This window comes from Rhamphochromis longiceps, linkage group LG2 (assembly GCF_057381845.1).
Source record: "Rhamphochromis longiceps isolate RC_006_pf linkage group LG2, R_longiceps_female_GT1.1, whole genome shotgun sequence".
In the NCBI taxonomy this organism is placed as follows: Eukaryota; Metazoa; Chordata; class Actinopteri; order Cichliformes; family Cichlidae; genus Rhamphochromis; species Rhamphochromis longiceps.
The window spans coordinates 36,963,433-36,975,559 of NC_140558.1; the positions used below are offsets into that span (position 1 = coordinate 36,963,433).

General features: G+C 38.0%; 1 protein-coding gene across 5 annotated transcripts in view; it reads left to right on the forward strand.

Moving 5' to 3' along the window:
• Window positions 1-11,156, forward strand: part of LOC146677809 (high-affinity choline transporter 1-like) — a 23,667-nt gene extending 12,511 nt beyond the window's left edge. The window contains exons 2-11 of one of the 5 annotated variants that reach the window (XM_085426578.1): window positions 1,407-1,550; window positions 2,259-2,289; window positions 4,269-4,489; window positions 5,161-5,274; window positions 5,877-6,032; window positions 6,314-6,462; window positions 7,532-7,675; window positions 8,625-8,778; window positions 8,860-9,077; window positions 9,169-11,156. In XM_085426578.1, the coding sequence (XP_085282704.1) occupies window positions 4,306-4,489; window positions 5,161-5,274; window positions 5,877-6,032; window positions 6,314-6,462; window positions 7,532-7,675; window positions 8,625-8,778; window positions 8,860-9,077; window positions 9,169-9,726 (1,677 nt within the window). In that variant the 5' untranslated portion in view covers window positions 1,407-1,550; window positions 2,259-2,289; window positions 4,269-4,305 and the 3' untranslated portion in view covers window positions 9,727-11,156. Of the gene's footprint in view, window positions 1-1,406; window positions 1,551-2,258; window positions 2,290-2,742; window positions 3,306-4,268; window positions 4,490-5,160; window positions 5,275-5,876; window positions 6,033-6,313; window positions 6,463-7,531; window positions 7,676-8,624; window positions 8,779-8,859; window positions 9,078-9,168 lie in introns of those variants that run through there. The other 4 variants (XM_085426613.1, XM_085426596.1, XM_085426606.1 and 1 more) reach the window with 4 other exon arrangements.
• Window positions 11,157-12,127: the final 971 nt, after the last annotated feature.

Here is a 12,127-nt window from a genome sequence, read left to right on the forward strand (position 1 = left end):
TCCTGGTTGAAGAAAACAAGAACAACCCCAGGTTTCTTTTCAGTACTTTATCCAGGCTGACAAAGAGTCAGAGCTCTGTTGAGCCAAAAATTAATTAAACGTTAGCTTGCTCAGTGCAATGTTCAATACTGTTGATCACAACATTTTATAACAGATTATAGCATGCTGTAAGAATAGTAAAATAATAAATGTACTGTGCTGCAGTGGGTTGAATCATATTTATCTATTAGACTCTAATTTGTTCATGTAAATGGAGAGTGGAATCTTGGAGTCATTTTTTTGACCAGGGTATGTGTTTAATTATTTCTAAAATTAGAAACATCCTGTCTCAAAACTAGTTAATGAATTTATTACTTCTAGGCTGGACTACTGTAATTCATTAGTATGTGAAATTAAAATATTTTATCACAGTAATGCTGACTTAAAAAAAAAAATAGTGACGGTTTATTTCAGCATGTTGGCATCACAAGTGAATAATCTGATAACAAAAATATCATCACAGCCAAATCAACATACCCAGTGTACTTTACCACTCAGGCTTTGAGCCATCAGGCAAGTTTTTATGTTGAACCCTGCCCAATAAATGCCCCTGACATAGACTTAACTCCAACTCTGACCCTCAAACTGGCTTTTGAAAGAGTATAAAATATTAGGGTCAGCTAAAAAGTTGTAAGTTTGGAAGATTTATTGTACATCATGGGTCTAAATAAATTCTGACACCAAATATGCTGACAAGAGAACTTTTTGTTTATGTGTATTTTATCTTTAGTTTATAGTGCCAGTTGACGTCAGTCACACATGTAGCCTAGACAAGCAGTTCGTGAAAAAGCGGGAACAAGGTCATAACTGTTCTTATTTCAAAACAATATTTTTACATATTTATAATATTTATACATAAACATTAAGTGAATAGGGAGTCTGTAATCTGTAGATATAACAAGGGTTACCGTGTCCACAAACGGGTTATCATAGATACAGTATGTAAAGTAATCATATTTATACTCTTATTAAATAGACTTCTTCACTGATGAATTAAAAATTCTGAGCGAATTACATGATTTTGAAATCATGTGACATTCTGAAGAATGAGTGCTGCTCTTTTATGTTTTTTGCTAAAGCACAGGATTTTGATTGCACTGTAACAATGTCTATATTTTAGATTGCATCGCAACTTTTGCAGAAGTCAAGACTCTAAATACTCCTTCAGCCACAAATCCATTAGCTAAAAGTTGAAATTCAGTAAAACCTTTATCTGTCTCATTTATTAAATCTAATTATTTCCTCTATTCCTAAACAGGCACTTTTTTCTGCCTGGAAATGATCGTAAATTGCTGGTTCCTTTGAGGTCTGTGAGGAATGAGAAAACCTGTCCAGCCGTAGATTTTTTTGTGTCTTATCTACAATAGGCTCAGCCCCCTGTGCCACAAGGAGGCTTAGACTGGTTATGAGACAAACAGAAAACAAAACAGTCAGGCAGAGACGATAGGAACGCAGTCCTGGAAAGGATTCAGAAAGGTACCAGAATACCCACACTGCCACCAGCTAAGCAGGTAATTAGTGTTTGACTTTGATTTTCATTGCTTAAACCTATCACAGTTAGCAAAAGCTTCTGTCTATATTTGCTGCAGCTGTTGACTGTAAATCAACTAAGCTGGTCTGATAAAGCAAGCGTGTGTTTTAGTTTGGCACTTACTGGTGACTAAGATTTAAAACAAAGTAAAAGTGTAAAAGTTTACAAATAATTGTCACTGTATCACTTTTTAATCTACACAGAAAGGTCACTCAGATCAGGTTTTACTGCTGCATTATCACATCTATATTATGCCAAAATGCCTTTATATGGATAAAATTATTTTTAATAGCTTTCATGACAGTTTGTAACAAGTTTTTGTAACAAGGTGAAGGTAATGCTTTACATGTTTACTGTTCCCAGTGCTTTTCCTTGAACGCAATGTTGGAGAATAATTAGATATATCCTTATGAAATAACTACTTCCCACCTAACCAGTACTCTAGATCAGTTAGGTGTTTTTCAGTTGCCAAGGCTTTTTGTAAATTATGCGGTGTTCACTCTGTTTTCTTTTTTTGTTGCCTCTATGATGGTGTGATAAAGAGAGGGAAATCAAACAGGCAGACTTTACACTGTTAAAACTTCCTCTGAAATAAAACAAGATTTTAGAGCTGTGAACTTTGTTCAAAGATGTACCTCTTAATGACTCCTTTTATTAATAAATGCAAATTGTGTTATTTTTGTTCTAGCTGTTACTGTGAGCAGGCTCTAATGTGATAGGTGAGTGAATCTTTTAAGGTTAACAGAGTTGAAAGAAAAAATGCACCCAAATTGCTACAGGCAGGCTATGGCTAATGTGTCAAAGTGTCTAACATGTAGCAACAACCGTCAAAATCGTTTTTAGCTGGGAGCTCCTCCTATCAGTAAGGTCTAGCAGCAGAGCCAAGCCAGTGGATATTTCTCCGGAGCTTTCTAGAACGTATAGAAAAATCCTCACATAGGAAACCGGTTTCCTATCCTCACATAGGAAACTCTCAGTAAGAGAGCTAAGGGCTGTAAGGTGGCCTCATGTCAAGGCCACCTTACAGCCCTTAGCTCTCTTACTGAGAGTTTCCTATGTGAGGATAGGAAACCGGTTTCCTATGTGAGGATTTTTCAGTCAAACTCACACAACCACCACAAACACTGTTGCATGTCACAACAGTGTTTGTGGTGGTTGTGTGAGTTTGACTGTGGGAGTATGTTGTGTGGGTAAGCTGCAAACAAATTTCCCTTTTTTTGGGATTGATAAAGTTGGACTGAATCTGAATAATAAACTATGTGACACCGTTTTCAAGTTCACAAGACAAATAATTAGAAGATGTGAACAGTTCTATTGGGTCTGTGTTTCCACAAGCCCCGCTAATTCTAGAGACTTATTCATCATGAAGAAAACAAGACAGTCGATCAATCGATTATTTGCGCAAGGGAGGCCTCGTGTGTGTCCACCATGGAAATGACCCCGATGACGGCCTCCTCTCGCTGCCTTTTATTGAGAGACAGTTCACACAAAACACATCACAGCAAAGCAACGCCCACATGGTTCTAGTGTGTGTGTGTGTGTGTGTGTGTGTGTGTGTGTGTGAGAGAGAGAGATATACCTCCTGCTGACCAAAGGGTCATAAAAGCAGGAGCAACATCACAAGAAGCAGATCTTCCAGATAGGATGTATCTGCAATAAAACATTACAGCCCCCCCACCCACAACCTCGAGAATCTGGGGGGGGAAGGACAGTGGAATTCCTTTCATCAGAGTTGGCAAGCATAAAATGACATGAATGATTTAACAATTCACTCTAACAAGTTCTGATGAAGATTTTCTTTTACCTGCCATAAACTGTCACCTAAATAGCACTCCCAAAATCACAAATAAACGAATAAATGTCCTTAACTTTCCAATCGTTTCGAGTATCAATCATTGAAAAACTAGTGAAAATATAAGAAGATTTAATGGAACCCCCTGATCTCAATCACACTCCGTCTTTAACCAAGTAGCCACAGGTTTTTGACATCCTAGTGCAAAAATAGAGATTTCTGATCTTCAGAAAGGAGCTTTAATCTTTTCTTATATGCAGACTCCTCTGTCTCTCTAACTGATCCTATTTCTTGATTTGAATTAATTCTGCTTTCTTGATGATATTTTAGGATAGAAGATGATTCTGTACTGACTGAATACATTTTTAACCGCTTTCACTAACTTAATAACTAGTAAACAGTAAAAATAAATGTAACTAACATATGGTCTAGTATTTAGAATTCTGCTACATTGGTTGTGACTGTCCTGACAGCTTATTCATCTACAGATATCAGTTTATAGGGTTGTAAGTATAATTACAGTTTCTTTTTTCCATTTCCAGCCTTGGTTTTCTGCACACAGTTTTGGAGACATGCCAATATAAAACTAAACTATAGCTGAGTAATTCAACCAAGAGGCAAAAGTCTTAAAAACAAACCTTACATTGTGAAGGAAAATTCCAACCCCAATCAAGAGCTATTCCGGGAGTTGTGAGAAACTGTCAAACATTTACTAAAATCTAATCAAACAGTAGCACCCCAGACTGCCCTTGACTGCCCCACCTGTATCACATTACAACTGATAGTTCATAGTTGGAAGCACAGTTTGTAGGAAATGTTAGGATTGAACTAAACATTTTGCATTTGAAAAACAACTTATTAGTCTTATTTGTATTATTTATTTATTTATTTATTTATTTTCATCAGTGGATCCACGTTTTGCCAGTCATCAAGGTAGCACACAATGGCTCTGAACATCCCAGGGCTGGTGGTAATGGTGGTCTTCTACCTGATGGTGCTGGGCACTGGTCTGTGGGCCTCGATGAAGTCCAAACGGGTGCAGAAAAGCAGCCAAGCAGCCCAGACAGAGGTCACTTTGCTGGGAAACAGAGGGATCAGTATGGTAGTAGGAGTCTTCACAATGACCGGTGAGAGTGCATGTTTGTAGATATTTGGCTGTTATTGTAGCCACTTTCATTGAGTGAAACTGTGTAAGAACATTGTGAAGCACAAAATGAGTATGTTGTTGCATGAGCTCATCACAGTGCAGCTTTTGTAATAGAACAAGTTAAATTCTCTTCTAACTCCACCAAAGTAAATAGTTAGTAAAGTAGCTGGTGAACAACAACCTGTCTCTCTTTAACAGGGAGTCCCCCGTTTGACATTCTTTCAACAAAAACATGTGCAGCTATTAAGATAAAGGGACTAGCCTGTTCGTATGTAAAAGACAACAAACCTTTCTTAATACGGTTATTTTAAAAAATGTGTTGTTGTGCCTAATTTATTACATATTACAGTGAAGTGGAACCATTAAGCTTAAGTCGGGTTTTTTTTTTTTTTTTTTTTTTTTTTAATTAATATTCCTTGCTTAAGTCAATTTTTTTTTTTTTGTGCAATTGAATTCCTACATTTTGAGTTACACTAAGACACAGTTAAAAGAGAAAACAGATGTTTTTAAAACTTCATCTCATGTGCAAAAGTGTTCACACCATCAATTAACTGCTTATCAGTAGGCAATATTAATTTAGAAGCCTCTTTACCTGAGCCTGAAGGTCACGGTGTAATTCCTCTATGTGTGTTTGTGCTGTGCTCTCTGCAGCTACTTTTGTTGGCGGGGGCTTTATCGTTGGTCTGACAGAAGCAGTGTACACACCAACTATGGGGCTGGCCTGGGCAGTCATGCCATTAACAGCAGCCCTGTCTTTTATTGTTGGTAAGAGTTTTAATAATAACACCATTACCTGTATAATTTCTGCATTTGCACATGATTTCCCATTTTCTGACGAAAGCGGCTCATGTGTGCGTAAGGTACTACACTACAGACTTTAATCATTATGATTTCCTTGTCACATACTTGGTTACGCCTACAAATATCATATTCATCTGAACTATTAAGTAACATCTACAAAAACGACCTTTTTCAAAGCAAGGTTTTTATTTCTAGATATTACTTTTAATGTCTAAATCAGGAATGATGTGTTTTATAAGACAAAGGCGTATATCTGTGTGGAAAAATATGATTTCTATATGATTACTTTAAATGTGTTTTACATAGGAACGCCACAAATTTTCACAAACACTTTTTATGCCTCTAGAGGAAGCTGTGCAAAATCATAAGGAAAAATCTAAAAACCTACCTTTTCTAAATTAGGCTTTGAAAAATACAGGCCAAGCATGTCTTATAAGGAAGTGGGGACACATCTGTGCAAATTAGCGTAAAATGTGATTCGCATAAGACTATGAATGAATCTTAAAGAGGAAGTCCACTGATTTTCAGTAGTGGATGTGAAGAAATGTGTTCTACCTGTCGTTAAGGTGGACTTTTCTTTGCCAAACCAATGAGAGAAAGAAAATATGTGACAATGATGGACCCATTCCAGATCAAGTATGGAAAGTCAATAAGTGGAGCTCTGTCCGTGGCTCTGTTAATTTCTGATCTAATCTGGGTGACAGGAACTCTTATCGGCTTAGGTGAGTGATACCCACATAACTTTTGTTTTCCTTCTCTAGTAATAAGACCTGCAACTGAATAATTTCCAGGATAGAGACAAGTGTTTTAAGTTTGGCTGCTATAATAGTTTTAACTGCATCCAAAACACCTATACAACAAACTAGTATGATAGTATTACTGTAAGTCATACTGACACATGCTGTTGGTGTCATCCTAAAGTGACTGAACTCATTTTCCTAAACTGAATGAAGGTAATTCTGATACATGTGATTCTGTATCATTTACTGTGTTACTTTTATAGGAGCAACAATAAGCGTGGTCCTGGATTTATCCTACGCTGTTTCCATTTGGATCTCTGCTGCTGTAGCCATCATATACACATTAATGGGAGGTCTCTACTCTGTAGCCTACACAGACATAATACAGCTAACACTCATTTTCTTCAGTATGGTGAGTTCACTTGCATGGGAAACCACATCCCTCCTTAATAAAATATAGGGAAACTGTGTTTAATATAAATAAAAGAGCACAATTAATGTAAATACTTTAATAAAGCCTGTATGGATTTGAAAATACATGAAAACTTAGTTGTTGTTTTTATGTTTGTTTGGTTTTTTTTTTAATTTGATGGCACTTCACTTTAAAAAAAAAAAAAGTAATATATGCATTAATGTCTCCAAACTCATCAGATTGTGTTTATAGCAAGTTGGATGTTCCCTCTGCTCCTTGGCCATGAGAAATACAAGATCTGTGGCTTTGAAAAATATATATATCAAACTTTTATTTATGCACCACAGGAGAGGTTTTCTTTCTATCCCCTTAAATTATATTAAACATCAGTTTTGTCTTTGTGAGTTTTGATCTGTGACTGATGGTGCTCACTGGACACAGTTTTCAGACTTGAGGGCCTGAAGGTCTTTAATCGTTTGTTTTCTGGCTCCTCTAGATTCTCCAGATTGTCTGAATCTTCATGCACATTATGTACTAAAGATGATGAAACTGGCAATTATTTGAGCCGTTTCCCTAATTATACATTTCTCCCTTAACTGTAGTTGCCCTCGTCCCACCCCTTTTTTTTAAGCGTGTTGTAGCCATTAAATTCTAAATCAGCCTATATTTTTTGAAAAACAGTAGATTTTAATCTGAGGTTAAAAGGTTAATCTTTATGATAAATGGTTCTTTACCTTCTGGAGCATGTGTGCTGTGATTATGCACCTTTTCCTCAGCAGCTTTGATTTATCCCAATGTCAAAAAATACACAGCGTTAACAATGCCCGTCTGGGCCATAAACAGTTCGCAGAAGAGACTCCTAACCACAACAGTTTCAACTTACTGCTTATAATACAGGATTGGAATGGTTTCCAATATATTGCATTGTATTTGTATTACAATTTTACAGTGTTTTTACATTTTGCATCCCAAACTTTTTGGGAACAGGGTTTTAATATAGGCAAATCTAATGTGATTGTGAACATTGTAACTTAGTCTTTATGTCATTGGATCTTCTTCTGTTCTGCAGTGGCTCTGTGTCCCCTTCACCTTAATGAACCCCCACTCTATGGACATTACTAAGACTGCTTTCAACTTTACCTACCAAGCCCCCTGGATTGGTTCTGTAGATAAAGAAAGGCTATGGAGATGGATTGATAATTTCTTATTATTGGTAAGGCCTGCATTTATTTTTATTTAGGACTGAATTTGTAAAAGCAACAAACACAGAAAAACATTAGCAGTTGCAGAGACCAAGACAGATTTCTAGCACTAGTCTCTTGATGGGTATTAAAATATCTAAATGTTTTTAAAATAAAGGTCACTAAGTACAAACAATCATCCAAAATAAACTATGTGAATGACATTAACATGCTTTGCAGCATTCTTTATTAGCACACACACGGTTGCTGTTCAATCTGCTTTAAAGTGATTATTTAAGTAATTTACAAAGTTATCAAAACTCAAACCAAGCAGTGACTCGCCTATAAATGGATCCAGGTCAGAGATGGATCAATGAGGTTCATAAACAAAATAAAGAACAGGGTCTCCCTTTAAAACCAGAAAAAACTAAGGATATCAATGTGGACCACGATATTCATCTTAGAAAACATGAGTGGAGAAATTGTGGTTAACAAGTGAACTCGATCAAGTTACATTCAACAATATTCAGTCATTCAGCATTAGGCCTTCATGGGTATGAAATTGTTTGCATGATGTAAGCCTAATGATGTAATGAGGGGGGGGTAAAGGACATAGTTTTCATTGAATTTAATGATTATTAATACTAAAACTATAATTAATACTAGAAATGTTCATTTACATTCAAGGGACCTCTGAACAAGCACTGAAACTCCAAATAGACATAAACAATTAGTCTGACGAGAAACAAATGAGCAAATGTTTCAACCTATAATGTGTACTCCATGTGAACATTATAAACCTAAAGCACACAAGTTAACTCAAGATGAAATAAACAGTTTGTCATTTGCTGAGTGCTAATAAAATACACATAATTAGAGATACAACTAAAGTTGAGAGATTATAAACTAAAACAACATTACCCTAATAAATGACTAACTAACAAAATGAACGGCTAACTGTCACACTGTCATTTGTTTAAGGCTTTAGGTAACCTTGGATATCAGGACTTCCACCAGAGGACTCTGTCAGCCTCCTCATCAAATACAGCCAGGATCACCTGCTTTATTGCAGCTCCACTTATTTTTGTACTTGGAATCCCATCTGTGTTGATTGGAGCAGTCGCAGCATCAACAGGTACAACAACAGAGAAATATATTTAATAAAATTGTTAAAATATATTTTCATTTATTTGTACTTTTTATGTTTTTATGCCAGATTGGAACATGACCTTATATGGCTCCCCATCCCCCTTCAAGCGAGGAGACGCTGGTCAGGTTCTGCCAATTGCTCTGCAGTACCTCACTCCAAACTACATCTCCATCATTGGTATTGGAGCTGTAGCTGCTGCTGTGATGTCCTCAACAGACTCTGCACTATTATCTGCCGCCTCCATCTTCTCATCCAACATATATAAGAGCATCCTAAGGACCACAGTAAGAGACCTGAAAGAAGAAGATTCGAGTTGTGGTTATGTCTTTTCTGGTTCAGTTTCCAGATTTTATTTTATTTTGGGGTTTTTTGCAGGCATCAGACAGGGAGCTCCAGTGGGTGATCCGTGTCACTGTGGTCCTGGTGGGCGTGGCTGGCACATCGCTCACCTTCCTAAACAACAGCATCATGGTTTTTTGGATCCTGGGCTCAGACATAACCTACACCATCATGTTCCCTCAACTAGTCTGCGTCCTCTTTTTTAACATCTCCAATGGTTATGGCTCTATCATGGGCTTGCTAGTTGGAGTGTTGCTGAGATTGCTCAGTGGTGAACCATCCATAGGGTTACCTGTTGTCCTTCACTTCCCAGGTTGCACTCTTGAACATGGCATTTATGTCCAGCGCTCTCCGGTCAAGACTATCTGCATGTTATCCGCTATCTTTGTTACTTTGTTGTTCTCCTACCTGTCATCACTGCTCTTCAACAGAGGATTGATTTCTGAGAGGTGGGACGTATTCAAAGTGAAGGCCAACAAACGATCACAAAAATTAACATTAATGAGCAATGGCATCATCGAAACAGACAAGGAGGAGAAGCCTGATGGTCAGAGTGAAACTGAACTAATACTAACCCCCAGTCAGTTGGAGTGACAAACTAAATGATTTAGTGGGATGCAGATGTGTTTTTAGAATAGAATAGCTTTTTATTGTCACTGTTACAAGAACAATGAAAGGCAGTTTGGCATTTCTCCATGTGTGTGAAGTACACAATAGCGTAAGTATTTACACAATAACAGAAAAAATTTACATTTACGCAAGAAAGATATGTAGAAGTTATACATACACGCACATACATACATATATGCATCCGTACATACATACACACATATATTTCCACATACACGCTTACATTTATATACATACACATACATGCCATCTAACTAGTAGGTGCATTGAGAGGTGCAGTGTGATCAGTGATATTGCACATTGAGAGTGTGTGTGTTGGGGGGGTGCTGTTGGAACTATATTAGCTAAGGTTATAATAAATATAGTTTAAAGAGGTAGGGGTGTTGGTTGCATTGAAGTATAAATAGAAATACGATTTACAAATAAGGTGTAATGTCCATGAGTGTTGGCAGTGCAGTTATCCTCCAATCAGGGTCAGAAGGCTCTCGATGGTGGAGCAGTAGATGTTTACGAGCAGTCTTTGGGGTAATTGGGCCTGACGTAGTTTCCTGAGGAAGTACAGCCTTTGTTGTGCTTTCCCTACCTGGTGGGAAATGTTTGTGGACCAGGTAAGGTCGGCCGAGATGTGGACTCCGAGGAACTTAAAGCTTTATACCCTTTCTACCTCCTCCCCATCAGTGTAGAGGGTAGAGTGCTCAGATCGCTTTGTTCTTCTGAAGTCGATTACCATCTCCTTGGTCTTGGCTGTGTTTAGATGCAGGTTGTTGTCGTCACACCATTGCTTCAGATGCTGAACCTCCTCTCTGTAGGCTGAATCATCATTGTTGTCTATCAGTCCTATGACGGTGGTGTCATCAGCAAATTTTATAATGGTGTTACTGGTGTGGATTGGTGAACAGTCATGGGTGAAAAGTGAGTATAAGAGGGGACTGAGGACACACCCCTGTGGGACACCCACATTCAGAATGAGGGTGGTGGAGGTGTGCTCTCCCATTCTGACGTTCTGGGGTCTGTTGCTCAGGAAGTCCAATATCCAGCTGCACAGTGAGCTGCTGAGTCCTAAGTTGCTTAGTTTATTAACCAGTTTGTGGGGTTGAACTGTATTGAAGGCAGAGCTGAAGTTATTGTGATTTATTATCACACCTTCTGTTTTTATGCCAGATATTTTGTGAAATGATCATGTTTGCCACAGGGCCTTGGAAGAATTCATGGATTCTTCCAAAGTCATCCATTGTTTATAATCAGTGCATGCTTTCTGCATGCAGTATATACATTTCTTAAAATTACATTGGAGTAATTTCTTTAAATACATTTTACTAGCATTTGTTTAACCGATTGTTACTAATGGTGAATGATACTAATATAGTGTTACTTCAATAAAATTCCTAAAGTTAGTGGGAGGTAATACATGAATCACATAATGAATATGAGTCCATTCATACAGTGGGGCAAAAAAGTATTTAGTCAGCCACCGATTGTGCAAGTTCCCCCACTTAAAATGATGACAGAGGTCAGTAATTTGCACCAGAGGTACACTTCAACTGTGAGAGACAGAATGTGAAAAAAAATCCATGAATTCACATGGTAGGATTTGTAAAGAATTTATTCGTAAATTAGGGTGGAAAATAAGTATTTGGTCACCTCAAACAAGGAAAATCTCTGGCTCTCACAGACCTGTAACGTCTTCTGTAAGAAGCTTTTCTGTCCCCCACTCGTTACCTGTATGAATGGCACCTGTTTGAACTCATCATCTGTATAAAAGACACCTGTCCACAGCCTCAAACAGTCAGACTCCAAACTCCGCCATGGCCAAGACCAAAGAGCTTTCGAAGGACACCAGGAAAAGTATTGTAGACCTGCACCAGACTGGGAAGAGTGAATCTACAATAGGCAAGCAGCTTGGTGTGAAAAAATCAACTGTGGGAGCAATCATCAGAAAATGGAAGACATACAAGACCACTGATAATCTCCCTCGATCTGGGGCTCCACGCAAGATCTCATCCCGTGGGGTCAAAATGATCATGAGAATGGTGAGCAAAGATCCCAGAACCACATGGGGGGACCTGGTGAATGACCTGCAGAGAGCTGGGACCAAAGTAACAAAGGTCACCATCAGTAACACACTACAACGGCAGGGAATCAAATCCCGCAGTGCCAGACGTGTTCCGCTGCTGAAGCCAGTGCATGTCCAGGCCCGTCTGAAGTTTGCCAGAGAGCACATGGATGATACAGCAGAGGATTGGGAGAATGTCATGTGGTCAGATGAAACCAAAGTAGAACTTTGTGGTATAAACTCAACTCGTCGTGTTTGGAGGAAGAAGAATACTGAGTTGCATCCCAAGAACACCATACCTACTGTGAAGCA